The following is a 25,959-nucleotide window of genomic DNA, read 5'->3' on the forward strand; positions in this document are numbered from 1 at the left end:
ATCAGCAACTCACAATCCACAAAGGAAAAAAACCCAAATTATCTGTTTTTAAGTTTTTCTTTTTTGACCTGCAGCTTGCTGACTTCTATGGGTACGAGCAAGTCAGTCCTAGGGGTTCTCACAGAAGATGGTAGTCCATTGTTAGAAATATTAACTTCAGCAGATTAAGGAACTGAACTTGATTAAAGTATTTTTTTTGCATCAGTGTATTGAAATTATATGGAAGATCCTGTTCTGGAGTCTTTCCACTGACGATTTCTTTCCTATCAAATACCCAATGGCTCACATCACAAAGTGGATTTCATTCTGAATTACTGTGACATTACCAGGTATCAAGAACTTGTGCTTCAAAAAATATCAGTGAATCTTAACAGGAGATTTACTAAACTTGAAAAAAAAGTCAGTCTACTTACTGGGACACTGGGAGTTTTCAAAACCGGTGGTGCTGGCAGGGCCTCTGATTCTGGCTGATTCCAGTGTCTAGCATTATATACAGCTTTTGTGGGAGACTAAAAGATAAAAATAAAAGTTATTTTTTTAAGCAAATTTACCAGTAGTCGCTATATACTCCAAAAATTACGGTAGCAATGATGTAGCCAAACAAGTAAAATGAGCTTCATTTTCCCCTCTTCTGTATTCCCAGCAACACAAGTTCTCAGTATCGCATGTATCAGAAAACTCGAAAGACTGATGCATCTGATGGTTTTGAAGACATACAGACCCATTCAAATGGCAAAAGACAGGATGTGTATGCATTTCAAGAATTCTTCAGTTTTTCTACTTTTTAAATTTATTCAAAGACAAAAGGTCTGCAACCTGCCTACAGACAAAACCAGACAGCTACCGGGAAAAAACATGTTAGTGAACACCATGTCAGTAGAAAATATGACTAGCTTAGAATCAAAAAGTATAACTGATATAGACTTTGATGCTTGGAGGAATAGAAAACACTCAAATGAAATGCCTTAATCCATATTAATAAATCAAGAAGCCTTTTTTATCTTTCTGCTCGAACACGTGTCAAGGCAAATCAAAATGCATCAAAGTTTACCGTTCCTTGAATTTTTGGGTAATACAACATAATTCTCAGAGGAAGCAAAGACAGAATTATACTTCTAACATCTGAGTTTTCCAATCTAATTGCACAATAATATTCTAGACTAATATATCGTTACAGTTTTCACAATTTCCCAGCTTGCTTCGTATTGTACGAACTGTGTAACTATAACCTACTCACATGAACTTATATAACATTTTCAACACGAAAAAATATAATTTAAAAAATTCTGTATTAAAATAATTTTAAGTCAGAATAGAACATATCAACTACTGGCTCAAGTACAACCCACAGAGGAGCTACGTGTAGCAAACCTACCAGTACCAGCCATTGCCCGAATACCATTCTATCAAGTATAAGTAGGTTTTGGCATGGCAAAAGCTAGAAAGTAGATTTTGTATGTTCAAGAGTTTCTGTATTACTGTTAAAACTCTACTGTGCTGCATCTTTCCATTCTTTAGAAGAAGAGAAAGCCCTGACTAACAAAACTTCAAAGAACATTAGCAGAATGAAAATCTCAGCTACTGAGTTTTCAAAGCCCAAAAGATATGTCAAGCCCTAAATCATTTAAGAGAAAAGCCTCTTTCCCCCCCCCCCCCAGTGAGCTTCGCTGCGGCCGTAAGAAACTTAATTGGATTTTTAAATTATTTTTTAAAGCAGTGCTCATGTACCATTCAGCAACATACATACCATGGCCACATGGTTTTCCCAGGGAGCCCTTTCAAAGAATACATTTTCAGGTAATGGACACACCAAGTCCTTCAGCAGCCACATGTAGGCACCACAGCCACACGTAAGAATACCAAAATAAGGGTCTTGATAATTTCCATTTTTAACTTTCTCAAGTAACAGAAGCACTAACTTGCCCAAATTTCCTGACAATCTCACCAAGCTCAAAAAGTTAAACTGAGAAAATGGTTTTAAGTTCAGGCTGCTACAGTTATAAGATGATGTCTCTGTTCACAAATAAGACGACTGTGTCATATAGATTCTTATCTGAAAAAAAGTTAACTACTGACAAAATGGTTAAAAGTTTAACTGTCTTTTCTCCTATACATTTCAGAGTAGCAGATTCCTACCCACAATCCGACTCAGGGTTTGAAATGAACAAAGGAAGGACAAGGTAGTAACAAAGATGCTTTTTAAATTGAGAAAGATACAATGTTTCACAAATCTCTGCAATGGAAAAGAACCACCGACTATTTTCTGGACACTCATTTTTTTTGCCTTAAATTACAACTGTTCCACAAACAACAGCAGCAAACGTGTTAAGAGTGGGAAGAGAGGGCCTAAGTTCCTGCGTGCCATATCCTGATATACAGGATAATTCAAGGAAATAACACACACTATCAAGTAACCAGCATGCAAGTAGACATATATATTTAATATCAGTTAATATCAGCCAATGCACAATTATTTTTAATCTTGCAGGGAAGCTTAACTAGTACAATTCTGACAACAGCGTACTGCATTACAGCTGCCAGAAGTCCTGTTACCATAGGATATTCTTTATTAATAGTCCCAAATCTCAGTTACAGCCTCAAACAGTATTCTATCCCTTCTTGAAGGATACTAATATATTAATACTCCTGAATTTCCTGTCCAGAAGCTACATGCTGCACAGCAGCTTTCCAGGCCTCTGTAACATCAGTGTCGGGCTCAGCACACCCAGTGGGGAGACGCAACCCACCCAGCCAGATTGCAGGCTTACACCATTCTCTTAGCTCGATGCAGAAGCCCCAGGGGCACAGACCACGGCAGGCTCTGCTGCTGCAGGACTCCCGTTTTTATGAAGTTTAAGTGAAGAGCATGCCATACTTGCTGCCTTGATACATGCCTCTGCCCCATCCGCGTGTTCCTTTTTCCTCATGCCTCGCGCTCCCCGACAAACCAACGCCAGCCCTCGCCAGGCGCAGGGGGAGCAGGGTCACGCTGGTGTTCAAGCTCACCTTAACTCAGGCAGGCAGCAGTGGGGACAGGCCCTGGCTGACTATGTGACAGGAGCGCCTGCAGTCCTGGCTTTTCAAAATTTAGCACCTCCGTGGCATACATACGCATACAGCAACGAAGCACAGATAACAGAGATCAAGTTCAGTGCTTCAATACGGAGTAAGAACAAAGGACACAAACAGCTGCGCCAGCATAATCAAAAGGTCCACACAGCATTACTGTGTTTTCTTCAGCAGCCAGCAACAGCTGATGCGTAGGAAAGTTCAACAGGGCAGACAGATAAAGACAAATTCCTTCTAAATACTCAGGGCTCAGAGGCTTCCCGAGTCAAAAATGGCATCCTTTTTATTTAACAGTCAAAAATGGGCTTTTCTTCCCTGATTTTCCTTAATCCCTTAACAAATCAAAAGCCAGGGCATCCCACAGTGTTTTCTGACAAGGCACTTAACAGTTTCCTTAGGCACCACCAGTACAATATAGAAGAAATACACATTTTATGTAAGAGTCAAGTAATGCCACCAATAAATGCCTGTTCTGAGAAAGGACATCTTCATTTAGTAGCTCTCTTGTAACAGAGCCTAAACCGTAACTGAAAATGGTAATGTATTTAAAACCTCAAATACCTATGGAAGGTTAGGTTTAGCCACTATCCCTTATAATGTCTTCTACTTTCAGACCAAAGCAACTCTGCCTGTGATTCCATGCCTTCCCAGTTAATATTTCACTAGACAGGAGACACTGCTCCTCAGCATCCCCACCGTCTGGTCCGGTACCCTGCCTCACACTGACTGCACGCAGCTTAACCACCACACACACCCGCAAGAACGCAACACTGCTTTCTGAAGAAGTATGTTCTAATCAGCTCTAACGCATTATGCGGAGACTCTGGAGCCTCTCTTACAACCGACACTGACACGGATATGGCAAATACAGCCCTCCTTTACAATCATTTCTTAAAGCAACCTTAATATTTTCCCTCACAACACTAAAAGAAGATGCATTTCCAAAATAACTGCAAAGAAACCGCATCAATACTGATCAATCCAGTAAGCACCGTGTAGATTTGCTTTAGATTACTGTGTGACAAAACTCAAGCCAGGAAAAGTATCAAAGATCAAATGAATGCTAGGGAACAAAGACTTTACAGAAGGGCTTGAGCACAAAAGCAAAGGGGTTGGTTTGTTTGGTTTTGGTGATGGGTTTTTTGGGGGGTTTTTTGGTTGTTTGTTTGGTGTTTTGGTTTTGTTTTGGGTTTTTTTTGTTTGTTTTTTTTTTTAAGGCAACTCAAATGCTTGTGATAACAAGCTTCCCTGAAGAAGCAACGCTGATATTTAAGCAGCAGTAATTTAAGAAACTGACTGACTTTCTTTTGAAGACAAGACAATCTTGCAATTATTCAAATAATGGAGACTTTTCCTTCAGAATTCTTCCTCTCAAGATTAATTTAGAAGAGATGCAAGTGGAAGTACATCACTCCTTTGAATCCTGTGTTCTTAAGGCAAGTAAGTACTGCAATATTAATCAGCTGTAAGAGCTTCTGCTGAATAGCAGAAGAGTTTCCTTTTTTCATATGTACGGAACTGACAGCTGTTTACACACAGACAGATGTCTGGAAGAGTGCAAATATTCCAGTGAGGGTATAAAGCATATTGTACTGGGGGACTCTGCACATGGTTCTGGGGGGTGAACTGAGATGCAAACCCAGAACTAATGCCAGGGATTTCACAAAATGCACAGGGCTGTCAGTTTTATAAGATCATCTCCAAATAGCATAAACTATGGGTCACGCTTAACCTCCCATCCCTGAAAGCCTCAAAGCTGAAATTTTCAGGAGCTGGCACTCTGCACATACTGATGCAGCACTACCTGCCATTCATAGATACAAGAATAGCAGAAAATAAGAGCCAGGGACATGAGTCATGCTGAAAATACTAGCAAAACAAGACAGACAGCAGCTATTTGCAGGCAAGAACACATTCCAAGGTAGAAGACAATGGCAAAAGAAAACCCAAAAATATTTTTAACAGATATCCTGATATCTGAAGAAATCCTTTATATCTGAAGGGCATTCAGTAAGGCTGTGTACAAGCCAGATGCTCATCAAAACTACAAGTAAATTCCAAAAAAGCCCAATAAACCAAAATACATTATTATTTACCACTCAGTATTCATAACCATTAAGAACACTAGTCTGTCCTGCATGTCTCACTTTGAATGGGAAGAAGGGAACAAGTACATTGTACAGCACAGAACTATTCATAACGGACTGTTTCTTTTGACAAGGAATGCATATGCATCCATTCAGAACAAAGAAAAAAAATTATGCTTCAAAACAGGAAGATGGAATATCAATTCAGCACAGGCTGAGCCATGTGTATATAACACAAAAAAAGTTAATTTGGACTCCAGATAAGATAGCAGTTTCCAACAGCAGTTAAAAATCTGAGGCAAACCTGGACCAAATAATTTATTCAGCATTTAAAATGGGAACCAAATCTCCATTACTTGGATCACAGTAGCAGATTAATGCCAATAAACGACCTCTAGGTGCAATGGAGCACTGAATCGTGAGCTGCTATACTATTTAATGCAGTACACACAGAAAATTATGCATGCACATAGCTAGACAACAAGTTGTTAGTCAGACCAGGTTAAAGAGCTAAAGAGCAGACAATACAACGAATGGGGAGGGAGAAAATGTCACTGAAGTTTTTCTTGCATCAGACTTCTGAAGAACTACAAAATGTTTTTTCTTCCTCCAAGCTCAAAAGGAAGCCTACAGGGCAGAACAGGACAATGGGTCAAACACCCAAGTGAAACAAGAAAATTTATCTTGAAGAAACCGGACAGTTTGATAAATGTGAGATTCATTCTTTAACAGAAATAGCTAGCGGTGTTCTGTATGCTGCTTACAGTAAGTGTACTCAAAAACGGTCAGCTCAGAAGCAGAAGCCATATGGTTATGGCTACTCATTTGGCCTGAAACCTATGTAAAGTCTAATTAAAAGGGACAGGGTACAATAGTTTAGACATACCACCACAATGTTGGGAACATATCACTTCAAGAGAAGAGAAAAACCTGTACCTGCCTACAAGTAACTGTATTAGGACAAACACATCCTGCTAAAAATTGTTAGGCAGAATTCCTGCCCTCTTTGTTGCTACACAAAGGGAGAGACAGCCCCCACACCCCCACAACACTCCCCTGCTAATCCTAATCTACTCGAAGGGTATCAAACTACTAACAGTAAAGCCTTACAAAATTGCAACAGCAAGGCAGCTTCAGAGGTCATATGGCTAGGCTGAGTGTCCAGGCGAGCATGCCCACATAAACATTTCCATTTGGATCAGTGAAACATTTTTCAAATAAAACTCCCAGACGCCCTCAGCTACAACACAGTGGTTTGCATCACCGAGTCTCTGAGTACACTTACCTGATTCCTTTCTAATTAAACCAAACTTGAAGGTGGCCTTGCAGAAAGCACCTGCCTCATGGAAGCTCTTACTCGGCATTCCCCAAAGCAGATCACAACCAAGTTAACTCAAAGTACAAACTTACAGGCGTGTGCAATGGGGACACCGGGCCCTCAACACCAACTGTTACACTCTCAAGATGTGCTCATGTTGCATCATGCTATTATCTAATATACAAAAAAAGTCACAGACAGAGCTGAGTGAACCAACCATGTTCATACAGTACATGGGAGCTGTGAAGACAATTTTGCATATTCATCTGCATGTAAATTAAGCTCCCACTGGCAAATGAAACTGGTGTATTTTAATCTCTTTCAGCTTTCTTCCCATTTTAGAACTTTCTGCAGGACTGAGGCCTTGCGCAAGGTAACATTTATCCTACACAGTTATCCTGCGCTGTCTAATTACTAAAACACTGAGTTAATTACTGGGAACTACGCAACTGATGGGGGCGGGAGGGGATGCGAAGATGCAAGAGAGAATCTGGTTTCAAAAATGTTTTAATGCATCTTTGCTTCTTGCCTAAGAGTTAATACCAGTGGGAGGTGGAATTATAAAACACAAAAAATTTCCACTGTGACATTAAACATTTTCCATTCAATTTGATTTCTCCACTTCCTGAAAAGCACACACAAGGGGAGAAGGACTTCCATGCTTATTTTTCATTTGTCCCTCTTGCCTCTACAAGGACTTTGCCTGTTACCTTCACGCTGCAGTTGGCACCCCTGCCCTTCGCAGAACAAAGCTATGTCTCAACCGATAACATCTTTCTTGACATTGCACAGGAGAAGACACGTGCTTCCAGTAACGTTGCTACCACAGTTCTACCCAACAGCTGCATGTGGAGGGCAGATGAGGAAGCAGTTGTGCCAGGTGGAAGGATCTCAGCTCAGCATCTACCAGAACACACCCTTCTTCACCACAGTTTAAGATGAAGGAGTGGGAAGAAAATAATTTTGATTAGCATCAAACAATTATGTTGGAAGTTAACAGACCAACTCTCGGTGTTTGCTTTCACCCTGAGATGGCTTCAAGGTGTTATGCCCCAACTCAATCCAGTAAAATTACAGTGGCTACTTAACTCTTCAAATTAGGTGACTAATCTAAAAACCTGGCAGTCCTGATTAGCATCCTGTTTACTAACTTAAAAATTAAGCATTGTTTGTCTATTTACATCAATAATAGAAGAAAAACAAATTCCTAAGTGGTCAGCACTAGGAAGCCAGTATTGAATAAACATTCCTACTGATGAATCTGGTTTTGCAAAGGTTAAGTGAAATAATCACATCAAATACGTGATTTGTTAAAAAACAAAGCTTCATATTAACAAACAGATTTATTTCTACTTTTTTAAAAATTCATTTTTATTCCAGCAATATAAAAGTTGCTTAAAATATAAATGCTGTTTATAATTGGTTAGCACTTAGAACAGCTCATCTCTTGTGCATCATTCCAAAAAAGTTTTTGGACAAAAAAACCCAACCCACATAAAACACTTCAGTTCAGGACTGGGCAGACCATCTGCAGGAAGCACCAACCCATAAGTGAATGTACTGCAGAAGCAGCAACATGTTGTCAGATCTGACCACCACTGTGTGTCAAACTGCTGATGAAACAGACTGCTGGCTTAGCGCTAAACTGATACTAGCCAGAGATTTCACAGAAAATTTTGATTGCCAAAATTCAGCTTGATTCCTTGGAGTCAAAATAGCTAATGCCAACTAATAATCTTTCCTATTAAAAAAACCAACTGTGATTTTCAAAGCCTAAATTAGGATGCACACAGCAGCTCCATGTGTGTAGTATCAGCAGTTTAATTGTCATTGAAAAAAAATGCTTTGTTATAACTGTTCGTCCTATTGGTAGAACATTTTTTCCCTAAAGGTTATGCAAGATAAAGACAAGCAGTTCATTCTAAAATTAGTTATGACCAGTTTACTCTGGTCCTACCACTAAATGTATGGAAAGGGCCACGACTGATACAGCAAAACTTTAGAATTAGGCTTCTACTGCTGCTTTTCCAAGCTTATTTACCTAAAATAAGCTATGGAAAAATAATTAACCAAAACCACCTGAGATAGTGCACTTACTTAATTTCACATGTATTAAATCTAAAAAAAAATTTTTAAAATGTAAAAAAAAAAACTTACAAAGTTTAATTTGGGGAACGTAGATTCATTTTCAGGCAAGTGAAAATAAATGTTACTTACAGGATGTCTCTGATAAACATCTACTGTGAAGTATAATGTAAGCTTAGTGGAAAAATACAGATCACAGCACAGCCTAGTTTCTTTCCCCTCCCACACACACGTCATTGTCATATTAGCCATAAGATTACTCAGTCAAACCAAGAGCCATGCATGGTTTCGTACTTCTTCAATTTCAAAACACTTTCAAAGATCAGGTACAAGTATTTCATCTTGGACTTCAAGTAAACTTAGACATAGTATTTGTTTCAAGCTGATATTTATAGCTTCTTCCAGTCAGCATGAAGCACCAGTGGAAAAAGCTCACATCAACCTGTAAAAGATTCACAGGTTATACCTTTAAACTTGTATTATGGCAAATCCTATTAGAACAACAGGATCACATGTAAGCTTTATTTTCAAGGATTGACAGTTTCTCAGAGTGCCTGAAATTTATAACAGGAATATGGCAACTCGATGAAAACAACCTACTCACAGAAAAAATCCACCCTGCCTACACGACAAGAAAGATGCAATTAAATAATGAATTACAGACTAGCTGCAGACCAAACTGAAGTCACACAGAAAGGAGTAAAAAAAAAAAAAAAAAAAACAACCACAAAAAACACCACCACTTTTTTTTTCTGGTTCAGCACTTGATAGCTGGAAATCGGTGATCTTCACACAGAAGTGACTTAACACATCCTTCCAACTGACCTTTCCAAAACCCACACTTTGAACAACCTTGCACACATTTCTGTACCTTGTCGGGCACAAAACAGCAGTTATTCATAAAATTTGAATAAAACATGAAAAGCAACAAATACTTACAAGGTTATGACAGAATCAAGTTTTTACCTTGCATACAAAGTTCAGAAGCAGTCTGTTGGCTAAGCCATGTCTGAATTCAGCAGTGATTTCATTCATGTATTCAACACTACTGTCATGACTAACTATTAATGTCACTTGATCAAAGTAATGCATGTAATCCTGCTAACGCCGGCTGTGTTTAGTGAGCATTTCTCAGTTGCAATGTTGACTTAACCAGGTTAAGACAACTTAAATCTCTCTTCATTTCCCTCAACTGAGTGGATACAATTGGTTACAGTCTCGCAGTGAACCAGACTGAGATTTATGTTAAATGCTTCCTTTTAGTGGGTTGTTTTCTAAACACACATGGGTCCTCAATTTAGATCAACAAACCAACTCGGGAAACTGAAGGAGCAAGGGAACAGGAGTGAGCAGGTAGAATGAAAGGAGACCAAAGCCAGCTTCACCAAATACTTCTGTCAGTATTTTTTGTCTTTTTCAGACAAAACCAGCTCTTACAGTAGGTTGAGTTGGGTTTTTTTCTTGTTGTTTAATGCATAATACAAGACTATCTCAGCTTTTCCTTAAAAATGCATTCCACACTAGCAGAGTAACTTTCAAGCAACGCCACTGTTAAAAACAAGGAAGGTCCTTTGAATGGGAAACTCCATGGTCCAGGACTTGAGTGAGTAGCCCGAAGGAAACACTATGACGATCAAGTTAGTGGCAAAGAGGTTTTTCCTTATCTTTTCCAGTACAGCCCAATGTGTGCACAATACAAGAGCGGGGGGGGGGGGGGGGGGGGGGGGAAGGCACACTGACGTAATGTTGCTCTTCCCATTCACTGCACACACATGGGGAAATGTAGGCACAAAACAGCCAGCTTTTCTAGAGCTAAGACCTCAGCACGTGAGTTTAGAGAAGTTTCTCCAGAGAAAAACAAGAGAATAAGAGAAAATATTTAAGCTAGTTTAAATTTGTTTATAAACATTCAATTCTCATTGCAAAAGCAAGCAGTTAAGGGAAATACACAGATTTTAACTGCAGTCAGAATCACCAAGCAACAGACTAGCATTCAGGTTAGTTTTTAGTTTGAACAATAGTCCATGCATCACCCATGTAGACCGTCCATGTGGTGAGTGTCTTCTTCCTCAGGTTACCAATCATTAAAAAGTGTATTTTTTTATCCTCTCAAGATAATTTCAGTCTTTTATATGCGCCGAGTTGCATTCTGTCAATACTAGCATGGAAGCTTTATGAAACATACTCAACGCAAAAAATACCAACATCTAAGAAATGAATTCCAAAAGACTCATTTCTAAAGTTCACCTATTCTAGCACAGGAAAAAAAAATAATCCTGATATACCACTCATCTAATACCTTGAAATTTCAAGTTACTTTGAGAAAACACACACAAGGACTGCTTTTGGATACATCTACTTGAAAGAGTCAGTGCTTTTCCTGCTGTACCTCCTTTGTCCCACTTCAGGCAACACTTAAGTCTTCCCATATGCCTTGGCAGCACTGAAGAGCACTAACAGAGGGATTAGAGTCTTCCCTTGCCTCTTCTTGGCCCCTCAAGCTGAAAAGCTCCCATACGTTTTAATTATAATTATTTTAATTATAATTTGCAACCATATTTACATTCTTACCTTGGAAAGTTCAAAGATAATCAGTAATCACCTTGTCCTGGTTGGCCTCCCATGGCCACAGGAACTAGGATCAGCATAGAATTGCAGGTCACTCTTTCTCATACATTTCCAGTTTAACAGCAGAGGGCCATGCCAGAAAATCTGCAGTTCAGAGGATTTGGTGGTCCTTAATGACATGCTGGCCAACAGAAACACTGAATTGACAGTACAGCTCTGGCACAAAAATATCAGGCAGCGTCATCAGCTTCTAGGACTGATCAATCAAAAGGTTAACTTTGGGGATTTTTTTCCCCCCAGGTTCTTATTTAGAGACATACACTGTTTGTGTAAGACCACAGGGAACTGTTCCAGAGTATTCCTACAAAAACCGATTCTCCTCACTTGCTGACTCCAGCCCAAATCTGTGGCAAGAGGGGCAGGAGCAAGAAATCTCAGTGAAGAATTTTGATGGTCCCTGTTTTTAAGCCTTTAGTCTGAGTAGATTTGGACCATAGCAACAAAAAGTTCTGGCATATCTTACTGTTTTTTGCCTGATAATTGAGAATTAGTCTCATCTGTAGAAGAACTAAGCTCAAAGGGACCAGCAGGTGGGCATATCACAGCCCCACAGAGCTCCCAAACTTACATGCTAGAGCAAGAGTTACTGAACCAGTTGAATTAAAATTATAAACAGCTGCAAACAAACTTTTGCAGATGTTACTCATGTATGTTTCACACCCATAATTTGCAAGTCAAGTAATGCCAATATTTATGTACTCTAAGTACATAATTATGTTGCTACGGAACATAATAGTCCCCCTGTAACTCAGGCTCAGGATAGAGATTTAATTCACTTAAAAGCAGAATTCTGGTTGAGACTTTACATACCTGTCATAATGCACATGCTACTGCAACTTTTATGCTCATTATTATGCGTGTGAATAGTCAATGATTTCAGTGAGACTCCTTATGTTAAAAGCAATCTTTAGTAACACTGTTATTCACTAAGTCAATAATGTCTGTAATCTTTTATTACACATATGCTCAAAGTTTCAAGAACTGGACTTTAAGATTAGAGTACAATGGTCAGGTTTCAAAAGCACAAACAGAGGCAATAGTCCTGCTGACTGGAAAAAAAACGAATTGGAAAAAATACTTCAGCTTTCTGGATCTACTGAAGTTTAACAATACTACCTGTTGCTTCCTGAGTAACAGAGCCATTTACTTTTCAGCTCAGTGTGATGCAAAGTGCCATACCTCTAACACCACCACCTAGCAGAAAACAATTAATACTCTATCTGCAAGATAGAGTTCTACAAGAACAAAAAATAAAACTGATGTTGAGACAGCAAAGCAGTTCCAGAGATATTATTTTTATTATTATTTAGTCATGGCCAGGTTAATATTTTTAGTTCATTTTTTTCATTCCCAGAATGAAAGTTCCCTTAAGATGCAACTAAGAGTAGGAGTCTCTATCTATAGTTCAGAAAGATAGTTACAGCATCGGTAATTACCACCAGAACAAGCTTTACAAGCCTTTTTACTAACTCCATGTAACTGTCACATGATTAGAGAATATTAAAGTTTAAAATCTGAATCACAATTACAGCAATTTCTATTTCTAGGTCATTATATCACTTACAGGGTCAAAAAGGCTGTTTAATTCTCACCTTTCTCACTTGAATTAATTTTTTTCCAAACTGAGAATTTCCTAGAGTTGAAACCATTTTCTCTCATATAGTATGATATTGCTGTAGGTTTTTCCCTCCATATAATTTCACAACATATACATTCAAAATTAATTAAAGCAGTTTTTATGTAAACCCTGAAGTATTTAAAGTCTAAAAAGTAAACGCACACATAAAATGCTATTCTGGAATAGTATTTGAAGCATATAAATATTGAAACACTAAGAAAATATTCCATGTTTACCAGAACACCCACAGCTGTTTTATGCTGCTAAAAAATACATCAAAAAAGGTACAGTTATATTTACATTCCCTGTACTTCTGTTCCTCAGCCTATTGTAATGTGTTGACTGATAAGAAAATGATTTTTAAAAAATTATTATTTAATCAGGAGAAACTGAGGGACTCTTACCTTCAAGAAATATTATTTCAGTTCTGAAAAGACCCTCCTCACTTATCAATAGCATAACTTCGAACTCTGGAGGCAAGAGCCCCCCTTTCTGTCCCAAGTCACAAATCAGTGAGAAGCGACACTTCTTTTCAAAAGGGCATTACAACTGACACTACTTACTGGTCACACGTCCTCCGAAATGACAACACTCCCTCACATGTTTTGAGAAACAAAAATTTGTCCTCCCTCCTCCACCCTCAAATGCACATTTTAAAATGGAAAATTATTCTGTATCAACACAGCTGGGGAGATAATAAATCTGGTTCTGCAAGACTAACAAAACCCTTAAAAAACTAGTTCAAGTGAAACTACCTTATAAGCCAAGTAATTATCTACCTTTGTGAGAAATTTTAGAGTGTGATTAAATTCCTAGAATTCTTTCGGAAAAGTAACAGGGAAAACAATCTTTACCAGTTCTGAGAAATGTTTTAGACTGCTGAACACATTCTGAATACATATGAAAGAGTTTCTATCATAACATGCAACTGCTGGGTCTCGCGAAACTTAACGGAACTCAAAGGCAAGGGAGAAATAAAGTGCATTTTCCTCTCCAGCTCCCTCTTTCTTTTATTACACCAGTAGCAGATTGCAAGGGTGGCGAGACAGCTACTTTCTTCACCACACAATGGGAATGCATTATGCAAAAAGTATATGAAAAGGCCCTAAGCATTAAAAATGGGTATCCTGGACAATCAAGTCATAAAAACTTCATTTAATGGATTTTACATGGATCCTACTATTGCAAACTTTCACCTAATAGCTAAAGACAATTTTTGCTGCATACACATTTTTACAAGCCTTGAAATACTGAGTAACCTATAACAACAAGTAAGGTAAACCACACCTAGCAACCACAAAATGAATAAGCCCCATTCACAGTATGAAAGGGCAAATTCAAACTGGATACTACATAGTTTGGGTATACGGGGGTGGGATCGGAGGTTACTTTTTTTAACTACATGAAAATCACACTTTTCCACATGCTATAAAAAGGCTCTTGTCCTTATAAAGACTACAGCAATGACAAATCTGAAGCTTTCAGAAAGGTTCAATCCTATAATGCCGTAGACATTTCTTGGGACAGTGACAAAAGAAAAAAACCCACACAGCATTTAATAGTGCTTTACTTTAACAATCATCTAGAAGGGAATGCATCTAGGTTGTGTGTTACCACTGGGCAACACCAGACTCGTACCCAAGAAGTGAAATTCCCAGTGATCAATACAAAAATTTTGCATTTGAATGTTTTACTCTTCCAGATACAAACTTAAAAGCCAACAAATTACCTCAAGCGCAGATAAAAAAAAAATGGGACAAAAGCCCTGTTATGTATCTAGAAAGAAACATCAATAGCGAAGAGTTTATTAAATTAAGAACATTGTCTTGGTCTCAGTATTATTACTTACCCGTTTTGGCCCACTAAAAATCTTCCTGGTGTTTTCCTTAGATTTATCACCTTGTTTATTTGTAGATTTCTTATTGCCTTCAAGCACACCAGATGCATCCTCTGAAAACTCCAGAAGATCTATAAAAGGTAAATATAGGCATGAGACAAACATACTGAAAGCTCTTGGAACTGCTCGGGCATTTCTTGCATCTGACATTTCCACATGTATAGCTTCTGAAGTTACATAAACAACAATCTTCACCAGAAATATCAGCTTAAAACCAAACACAGGTCTGCATGGAGCTCAAGTTCCCTGACTGGACTGTCACAATACATAGAAGATACGTTACAAGGTACACAGTCACAACTACAGCACCTCTTGCCCACTGTGTAAGTTAAGATACCGCTTCCCGTTTCATACTCCCGTGAATCCCAGGTTACTTTTTATATGTGCTTATTTCTGGCATACTGCTACAACTCTGAGCAGCCGATGAATTGAACAGTAGATGGGGTTCTTCAGAAGTGTGAGATTAAGAGATTTAGATGACGAGTACTTCCCACTACAATTACAGAACCGAAGAATTGATCTGACTTTGCTTCTCATGAAGGCAGCCCGTTTGTATTTGCTTATTCTGCTATAAAGAGTACTAAAAAAATATGGGCAGCAGCTCAGAAAGGAGTCAGCTAGAAGGAACTGCTGAGATGGCCTTTCAATGTATTCAATACTTGCCTTACCAGTAGTTCTAGTACTCAGTTTTGAAGTGTAAATCTGCAATTCACTGATCTAATTAAATTCTTGTCCTTGTTGTGTGTTTTTTTTTTTCTTTAAACTTGTGTTTTATTTGAAGCATTATCCCTTCGAGACCAGCTTATGTTCTTTTACTTGGCACAAACCAGAAGTTACCATAAATTTCAAGAAAGAAATAAAGACAGGCACAGAGAAGCACTGTTTCAACTGATAAACAGTTTAGAAAACCTATCTATTCCAGAGAAGCTGTCACTATTTGCCAACTGCACTGCAAAACCACAAACGGAATGTATTGGTTCCTCTAATCCCAAGTGCACTCACATCCAGTAAACAACACCTAGGTAAGGAGCCAATCAAAAGCAAATCACGCAAACAAATTTCTAATGGCACTCGGAAGGACACCAACCTTACCTAGTGTAGTCTGGGGGATATAACTGTTCTTAAAGTAAGCCTCAAAAGTTTCTTAAATTGCAGTAAATTTCAACAGGCTTGGCACCACCAGGGCAGGCAGGATGCCCACTGCAAAGCATGTACCGGAATCAATCTCTTGCATCCCAGCCCACTGGCTTCCAGTTTAGTTGTATGATGTGCAATCAAATCGCTTTGATGCATATCCTTACAAATCCTGAACGCTTTTGAAGAAGCCAGGCCCTGAATGCAATTCCCAAAAGAAAGTCAAGCCAACAGAACTGGACCCTCCTACTGTAGATTAATAGCTAAGAAGTAACTCACTTGACTACAGTATTTATAAATGGGCAAGTCACTCTAGGTAGCCAAGATGTGTCTTCACCCACCCAATCAGCACAATGTGTGCCTTGCACTGAGATCTGAAGCTAGTATTGTGGTTAATTATGATTAACAGTGCTCTGTATCAACTAAACCACCGTTTTAAAATCATCCAAGTTTCTTCGTCTGAATTCTACTCCTATGTGACCCTGAGCTATTCCATTTAAATTAGGTAATTTAAAATTCAAAGAAACTTACCGATAAAAACATTTCAGCTCCTACTTACAATATAATAATTCTGCATTTTTTGACGTTGCTAGCCTATCACACACTTTTATGATCAGTTTCATGAGATTATCTGGAATGCTTCTATTTGAACAATGCTCTTTGAAGCCTTCTAGGTATCCTAAAAGCACTCTGCATACATACTTACCAGATTTTCAAATCTAGACTAAAGAGGGCGTGGGGCAGAAGTCTTCTGTTAACATTAACTGAGCTAGCACTGAGACAAGTGGTTTGGTAAGACACCAATGAAGCTTGTTTCCCAGTGGCTCTCTCTTGTAAGGATGTTCCCCCCCACCTCGCAGAAAAGATGTGCATTTGGACCTTTTTCTCAATATGGGAGCGAACATATAAGGCCTTTTCTCCTCTACCCAACCATTTCCAAGGCATTTCTGGTTTTTGAGATAAATTTTCCACATCTTGACTAAAATTGGAAAAATGTTCAAAGACCAATTAGAAGGCAACACCGCAGTAAATTTCCTGGGGGAGAACAACCCAGTTTTGGTTTAGTGCCTGAGGGTAGTGTCTGCAAAACAGGACTCTACCTTTGAGAACTCTGATGTACTCTTAACTAGCTAAAAATATTTACCCAATTAAGGTGAATCAATTTTTGAGGAGATGCAAACGTAAAGGGGAAAAAAAAAAAAAAAAAGGCAAGTTTGCTCACCAGAAATATACTGCGTGCTAGATGCTGATCTACAAAAGTTATTTTATTATTCAAAAAGATCTCAGGAATCTCATCCTGATCACTGAAAGGAAAATGAATGCATGACATAAAGGTTAAGTTCTATATCAGAACCGATCTACCAAGTAAAAAGCTAAGTTGCAACACTTACACTACAATTACAGGGTAACTACTACTATAATTTAAATCAGGAATACTATAATTCATCATTACTATACTGCTTATGAGACATATAGCAAAGAAGGAGGTGAACCACATAAAATAAGCACGTTAGAGGCTATATATCTTCACACCTTCCTTCAGCAGAAGGTTTCAGGGCAACTGCTCTATCCTGTTTATGTCAATCTACAGAGAGAGATAGAAATGTTTAATTTTAGTCAGCATTTTTTTCTTTTTTTTTTTTTTTTGTGCCTGTCACTTTCTGTAATAATTGTCACTGCCCAAAGTGAAATGGAGTAAAACAAGCATTAACGGAGTCCTACGTGTCCCAGCTGAACAGATGGGAAATAAAGCATTCTGAGACTACAAGCTAAGAAGTTAAACATATTAGAAATCTTAATGACCACCCTAATTACTGATAGCCATGGTGGGACCTTTAGAAACAGACAGGAACAAACCAATAGCACAGTTATTTCCAGAAGTGTATCATCCTCCCAAAGAGATAGGTTTCCTCTTGAAAACCAAAACTTTTGGTTCTTTTTGGTTAAGCCTTACTATTCGTTGTCATTATTTCAGATTTCTCTTGGACACAACTGCCCACTGATTAATACAGTCAGGAATTCAGTCATTTTCCTCCAATATTAAAAGCTTCTCTTTACTAGAGTCATCATGTATTCCAGCTAGTGAAATGATACAGGTATTATTTCAGATCTAGTGAAGTCTCATCAGTACCTTTGGTCCCCGGCATTCTGGCAGAATGCAGCTGGCAAGCTCGCAGGTGAAAGGGGCTTTTGCTTCACTGGGCTGCTGCACCAACTAAATACGAGAGAATTTAGATCACAATGGCAAAAAAAAAAAAAAAGAAAGAAAAAACCCAAACCAATTTTAACTAGAAAGCTTCACCAAAAATCTCAGGCTCAGTTATGAAGCGCCTTCATTAAAAGGAGAAGTCTGGGAACAGTGTCCAGGAATTTACAAACCGGAACATCTCATGGTTTGGCTTTTTATGGTGGGTTTGCACAGCAAGGTTTTGGTAGTGGAGGGGCTACAGGTGTGGCTTCTGTGAGAAGCTACTAGAAGCTTCCCCCATGCCCAATGGAGCCAATGCCAGCCAGCTCCAAGATGGACCCACTGCTGGCCAAGGCCATCAGTGATGGCAGCAGCACATTTGGGATAGTGTATTTACAAAGTGAGAAAGAAAAAAAAAAGTAAAACACCTGCACAATAACTGCAGCAGAAGACAGCTGTAAGAATGGGTGAGAAAAACAACCCCACAGACACTGAGGTCTGTGAAGGAGGAGGCAGGAGGGGCTCCAGGCGCTGGAGCAGAGGGTCCCCCGCAGCCCGGGAGGGTCCCACACCAGAGCAGGTGGGTGCCCGCAGGAGGCTGTGACCCCGCGGGGACCCTGGCTGGGGCAGCGTGTGCCTGAGGGGCTACACCCACGGGGGGACCCACGCTGGGGCAGGGCAGGGTGCGAGGACCCTCCCCGGGGCGGGGAAGGGGCGGCAGAGACAGCATGTGAGGGACTGACCCCAGCCCCCGTCCCCCTGCATCACTCGGGATGAGGAAGCAGAGAAAACTGGGAGTGAAGTTGACCCTGGGAAGAAGGGAAGGGTGGGGGAAGGTGTTTTTAAGTTTTGATTTTTACTTCTCCTGACCCTACTCTGATTTGAATGGTAATAAATTAAACCAATTTCCCCAAGTTGAGTCTGTTTTGCCTGTGACTAATTGCTGAGTGATGTCCCTGTCCTGACCCACAGAGCCTTTTGTTATGTTCTTCCCCCCTGCCCAGCTGAGGAGGGGGGTGATGGAGCTGCTCGGTGGGCCCCTGGCACCCAGCCAGGGTCAAACCACCACCCTTCGGTTTGTGTGTGGGTTTTTTGTATTTTTTTACCATTTCAGCAGGTAAGCCTATCATAAAAGTGAAAAACTGAAAAGCCACTTCAGTGAAAGACAGTCTAACACTGAATTTACCTACTCTGCATTTTTTCCCTGCACTAACAATATCATCCATCTATTCTTTAATACTTCCTTAAATTCCATTTGCAGAAACATTTGAACACATAATATTAAATTTAGTTACCCTCAACCATGAACTACTGGACTGGAAGAAATTGTCCATTTCCAGCTCAGCCAGAAAAATCTTTGCATGATGTTTTATACTAGGAAGCTAAGATTCATTCCATAGAAATAGGCCTAGATTATATTAAGTAATCAAATCATTATTATGGCAAAAATTTTGTAGGACTGTAAAAGAAAGCATCAAATCTCTTGAAACTATGCCATATAAACATTCTTTTCACACAGAACATCAAAATTAGTCTCAGAAATTTCCAGGGCTGGAATTCAGAGAGGCAATCTGGCATCTCACCTGTCAACCTGGAACAGGAACACTGGATTTTTTAATTTGTGGATTTTTTCATTTGTACAAAAAAGAACAGCACGCACAGAACTCAGGTAGCATTAGCACCTTCCAGTACTGTAATGTCAGGAAAAAGCTTTATTGGGCAAGGTGTTCTGAAAGCTTTTTCTGAGGCTTGGATTTAAAACTGGCATTTTCCATGGTCACAGAAGTAATTTTTCAGTATATATAGACAATACCTCACAGCAACATCACGTATTTTGCCGCAACTTCAGGCTTAGATCCAGAAGTCCTTGATAAATTACCAGACTCAGCATCACTACATTTAAAGACCTTAATATGGCTGTTCTGAGTGACCATGATGCTCAAAATTGTCAAAAGGTCTGAGAAGACAGCATGAAATATATCGAGGAGTCCTACAAATTTTAGGGCAACATCAGACTTGCTATTTTTATGATCTGTACTACAGGACTGAAGTAGAGAATGTGCTGCAACTTAAAGAAATAACTTCATGTCACCCTTTCAATTTTGAGAACAAAAAATGCAAGTCAAATCTCATCTGGCTACTGTAGCAAACCAGGAATCATATGAGCAAAGGAGATGCAAGATAAAGGGAAAGCATCTCTCAGCAGAGGCACCAAGAGGTAGCTCTAACCCAAGAAGGACAGAAGTATATCAAGAAACTAACAAAACAGAAATGTACATCTACCTGTGCGATGGGAATTCCTTTTAGGAAAATATTTCAGAGAAATAATCTGTGATACCTCAGAGTATAATGCCTCTTTGGCAAACTGTAGGTATTTTGAGACTCCAGAGGACAGCAGCTGAAAGGATTATTTGATGGGTCAGCATCTCAGCTGCATTAACTGTGTAATGAATTTCTTTCCTTGCAATAAATGGCTGAACAAAGACTCGTCAGAGAAAGGGACTCAGAGGGAGTATTTCATAAGCAGTCCTGCAAGTTAAACCCATCTCCCGAAGAAGACAGAATGCAAGTGTCTCATCATCATTAAATTTTATGAAAACAAATCAAGAGTTTTGTTTGAAAAGACAATCTTCTCATGTAGCATCAGTATCAATTTGGCCCTTTTAGAATTTACAGAAAAAACTAGCAGTTAGGTTTACCTTTGATTAAAAGACTTATATTAGCAGAAGCTATTTGGAGGAAAAAACCCACAGCTTCTACAACATTTGCAAGGCTAAAGTGGAGTCCTCCCCCCTCCCCATCACAATGAAATACATCTTGCCAAAGTCTTAAAAATAAAACAACTTATATATAAAAATAAAAATAAAAAAATATAACCACCAAAATAACTATTTAGTGAATGGCTAAAATTTCTCATGCTTCATGCTCCAAAATGGAGGACCAAAAAGTTTCCTACAACAGCAGCAGTGTTTTGAAATACTTACTCCAACATGCATGATTCTCTGGCATTTGAAATTTCAAAAAGAAAAAGCTAAAAGAAATCTTTCAAAGTTACTCCTTTTCTTCTTCACCAACACACCTCAACCTTGATCAAAGACATTACGTGGGACCCAACCGATCACCAAGTAAGTCTCATTTTTCGAAAGCACTCAAACACCAGAACTTGCCCAGCAAATTCTGCATGAACAGTTTTACTCAATATATGTGTGTATGTACCCATACATACATAACGTACCGCCTATGCAGAAGATGGATACCTGAAAAATGGAAGCAAACAAAGAAACACATTAATATGCAGAGGCACACCCAAAGCCAGGTATCTGACTGGCACTCCATGGGTCCCCAGAGCCTCTCTCTCTCGAGCCATGCACCCTTGGATAAGCTGGAACTTGAGAAAGGCCCAAACTGTTTATAAACGAACTCAAAAGCACAAAAAGGAAGAAGATACTTCACATCTCTAAGAGCTACTTAAATTTCTGCACTCAGCTCTGTAATTCTGGGTTGATGTGGAGCTTCTGTGGGAAGACATCTGCCTTCCAGGCACAGGTACGGTATGCTCAACACAACAAAAAGGTAAGAATCTTCTGTTCAAAAAGAAAAATACTCTACCTCTGGCAAGAGATCAAGGGGTATAAAGCATCCTTCAAGACAGCTGTGAAACACCAGACAGGACCACAGCAGAAATAAGTAAATTTAACTTTTAGATTTCCAAATCAGTAGTACTATTCAACACAGACTCCTAGGTATACTGCAAAAAAACAAAGTATAAGGGTCAACTACATTTAAATGTTCGGTATGCATTCCAGAAGGGTTCTGCTTACCCGCATTAGTACTGAGCTGGCTATCCTGGGAACAGTTTTCATTGCCATCAGAGGTTGACTGTAGTGAAGAAGATGGTGCAGTTCTACTTCGTTTTTTGTTCGCTTTCCTTTCCGCTACCTGCCACTCTTCATCTTCATCCTCGCTTTCACTCAAGTCATCAAACCCAAAGTACTTGATTTTGTAATTGGAACTCCCAGAACTTCTAGAGGCGCCTTCATCTCCCCCTCCCTCATCTTGATCGTCAAACCCAAAAAACTCTAATTTGACATCCTTTTTGGATTTGGTATTGCTTGGTCGAAACCTGGTTGTAGTTTTTGTAGTAGCAATGTCTGCTTTTTTTCTTAAGCGGCCAGCTTCTCCCAGGTCAGTAGGGGCTGTTGTGGTAAATTCATCGATTCGTTCCATGGTATCCTGTATAGTAACATTACAAACTGACAAGCAAGATGGATGTAGAACAGTGTAGTCTCTAGTCCGTCCAACCGTCCCTCTACAACTGGTCCCACTGCTTAAAGAAACTTTTCTTGCTGGGTTCAGACCATCACTATTTGACTCATTGTTTGCTTTGGATAAAGACTGACTAGTGCCATCCATTAGCTTGTCAAAATTTGTTGCCCCCTGTGGTTTTGCTTTGTTGGATCGACAGTATGTCCTACAGTTGCTTGGCCTAGGAATAGTTTGCACAAGTTCTTCACTAATGGCTTCCTTTGGATTTTCAGTATCTTCTTTATCACACTCCTCATCCTTGCTCTTCATCTCTGAGAGATGTTCATTGTCAAAATCTAATACATACTCTCCAGTTCTGGTGTCTTCAGTTTCATCCTCCCATTCATACAAGTGAGTTCTTAATGGCCCCTTCGTCTGAGATGTTTCTGATGGAGAGTCTACTGTTTTTCCAATGTGGGAGTCCCAAGAATCTGGCAAGTCCTTCGCTTCAGTGTTGTATCCAGAAGTGTCTGTAGTTTCAGCATTGGTTTTGTTACCGTCTTCAGCATTCTCATAGATGAAATGACTGTTCTCATTATCTTCATTTAAATTCTGTATTTTCTCTACAATAAAAAAAAAACACCACATTTATTCCTAAAAAGCATTATTTAAAAAAACCAACACCTTTATGAGCAACTTTGAAAAGTCATAATATCACTGCAATTATTCACTGTTGCTCTTCTCCAACCCGTAGCAACACTTGCATGTTACGCTGTCAAAGAGAACAAATTCCACTGTAAGAAATCAGTTTCTGTAAGATTTGTTTCCAGCCGACCGGCATCGACTGACTAATTCCAGTAATTCCAGGTAAGTCAGACTAAGTCTTCCACCTGTTTCCCTACCAGTTTAGGGGAGAACCATTCCCTACCAACACCAACAAAAGCCCAGTGGATTTGGTACCAGAGTCTCATGAAAATTGCATCTGCCACATGCTGCTGTTGCACATCACATACACGCAAAGATACCCAGACGCACAAGTGCGTTACTTCCTGGAAGCAAGAGCAGCAGAAATTTCGTTGAAAGGTCTGAGACAGTACAAGCAAATACAGGAACCAAGGTGCTACCGTTATATCAGCGCTCACTGTACTGGCTGCCTGGGCCAGAAGAAGCAAGATAAGAATTCTGACTAGAATGCAGAAGACCTTGACTCATAGAAGAGTAGGACATGATGAGATAAACTGAAGCAACAGAAGCAGTGGGAACAGGGACAAGTAGGACAGAAAACCCCCCCCCAAACCTAGAACACTGTTAGATGACACAGGCACAGCACACTACAGTAGTAGAACAGGCTCCACTGACAGAATGCAGCCCCTAAGGTCCAAATTTGTCAGGTAGCAAATGCTTCCTGAACCCCATAGTAAAATGAAGGCTTTAGCACTAGCCCCGACTACATTAAACTTCACCAGCTACCATTTACCCAAGTGGCACAAAAGTTTCATAGCACTCACCGAAAGGTTTCAACCTTCCTGATGAGCAAAGTGAGCATCCATACTGTTCCAGGGACTTCTGTTCAATTGTTTTCAGATTAAAACAACATCATCTAAATGCCATCCTTGCACATACAATTTATAAAAGAACTTTAAGGTGCAAGCAGAAAATTCTAGTAAAGAAATTACTATCCAGTCAAGTTTTGCGGGAAATTGGTTTAATCCTCGCTAAAACTCCTCAGGGAGGCAGGACAAGTAATATCTCACAAATAGCATCTAAGTTTTCTGGGCGTCCAGCTGAGGTCTGTCATACAAGTTTACATACTCAGCTAGAAATCAAAAAACTCTTCAGAGAATACATGAAACACAAAACTAAATTCCCCAAAGAACATCAGTCCTAGCCATCTCAGCGATGGAATCTTTTTAATCTTTTTCAGTATCAGTATGTTATACAAGAGATGTGTTATTCCCATTTCAATTTCATGCTTGTGATAAAGAGACCCAACCAAATTTAATCTTTCTGTAATCAAGGAGTGTACAACATGCTCCTTTCCACCCCATATGTTTAATATTACTGTGCAACTGAACACTACCTAATACGTAGGCATGAAAACCAGCAAATTAACCTCAACAATTTTCAAACTTTCTCACTAAACTATTTCGCAGCCTCACTACTGTTCCATATCTGAGTGCATATTTACTTGAATTAATAAAGTCTAAGCAACACTTAAAATAAGTACATTAAAAATACGTCTGTCTTGACTTACTAAACAACACTTTACTGGATTATTAAGAAGTTTCAGCATCCCTATCTGGAAAGGGAATGGTTTTCCCATCCTAAAGAAGTCTGGAATTTTAAAGAACCACATTTCCCACTGTGACCAAATCAAATCTCATCTTCCCATGGAAGAAGCAGAATACATGTGTGCACATGCACATTACAACCCAACAGTCAAATGATTCAGGAATTTATTTTTTTTTTTAGATGAAAAAAGCTGAAATTTATAGTCATACATTGTCTTAGCTCGAATCATTATAATCTCAGCTACAGTCTGTACTCTCAAGTGGAAAAGATGTTCAACACATCAAGCCTGGAAAACAGACTGAAGAGGCCAAAGACATATTAACGTAGCTCATATACATCATTAGCACTGACAAAAGATCTGTCTCCAAAGACACGTTAATCAACTATTTGAAAAAGGTTGAGTTTGGGGTCTTTGGTGGTGGTGGTTTTTGTTTGCTGTTCGTTTGCATTTTTTTCTTTGTTTTGGTTTTGTTTTTTTGGGTTTTTTTTTACACTCTGCTACTAGCACATCACAAAAATCATGACTACTCTACAATACACACTTTCACATATGTTCTCTTAATTCCAGACTTTTAATATGCAAAAAGCAAAGATATAGAGGAAGTGCACGTTTAAGTCTTTCACTTAGAGATCACTTCATCTAAAACATATTCCCCGAATTTTTCTGTTCATTCATCGGTTCTGGAGCAGTGTTTAGCCGCTGAAACCACTCTTACTTTTTCAGTCCCACGCCAGGAAGTTGCTCCATCAGTAACCAAGAGCTAAAGCCATCATTCGCTAAGTTGACGGAAGAAAGATGATCCTTATGACACCTAATCAACCACAGCACTGCTTTTATTTTGAAGTTTTTCTAACATGCATTACATATTTCACCAAGTAATAATAAATCCCAATAGATAATATTTTCATTAAGAGTGAATTTTAATTAATTTTGAAGATGTAGTTATGTACCCTGAAAAACTATTCCACAAATTGTTCTAGAATATTTCAGAACGCGCTAAAATTAGCCCAATATTTGTAGGACTGAGCAAGCAACACAGTCCTATCTAGTCTCTGTGACCTATTAAGGGAACAAAACTTTCTATTCTCTTATTGCGGCAGCCTCATTTGGACAAACTGAAGCATCAGTTGGGAGATGCATCAGGACAAGAACAATCCTGCTTCACATCTGTTTTCTCCATTTCAATTTTTCTGTACTTGCTGCACTGAGGTTGTTATGGTTTTTTTTTTTCTTCCCAGGGTGGCTCACAGCCACCCGACCTGCCTGCTCTTCTCCTCGTGCTTGTTTCCAACAGTCCCACGTAAAAAGCTGAGGAAACTGAGCTAGCTATTAATTCCTCAGTGCCAGTTTCCACCACCTCTAATAGAGCCACCAAAACCACACAGGTATTTCAAGGC

General features: G+C 39.2%; 1 protein-coding gene across 7 annotated transcripts in view; it reads right to left on the minus strand.

The window, feature by feature from the left end:
- Positions 1 to 25,959, minus strand: part of WAPL (WAPL cohesin release factor) — a 159,801-nt gene that overhangs the window by 28,351 nt on the left and 105,491 nt on the right. For all 7 annotated transcript variants that reach the window (XM_055721467.1, XM_055721469.1, XM_055721466.1 and 4 more), the window contains 3 exons: positions 21,846 to 22,892; positions 14,655 to 14,773; positions 414 to 509 (listed from right to left, as the gene is read on the minus strand). In XM_055721467.1, the coding sequence (XP_055577442.1) occupies positions 414 to 509; positions 14,655 to 14,773; positions 21,846 to 22,892 (1,262 nt within the window). The remainder of the gene's footprint in view (positions 1 to 413; positions 510 to 14,654; positions 14,774 to 21,845; positions 22,893 to 25,959) is intronic.

The sequence above is a fragment of the Falco cherrug genome, chromosome 9 (genome assembly GCF_023634085.1).
Source record: "Falco cherrug isolate bFalChe1 chromosome 9, bFalChe1.pri, whole genome shotgun sequence".
Taxonomy (NCBI): domain Eukaryota; kingdom Metazoa; phylum Chordata; class Aves; order Falconiformes; family Falconidae; genus Falco; species Falco cherrug.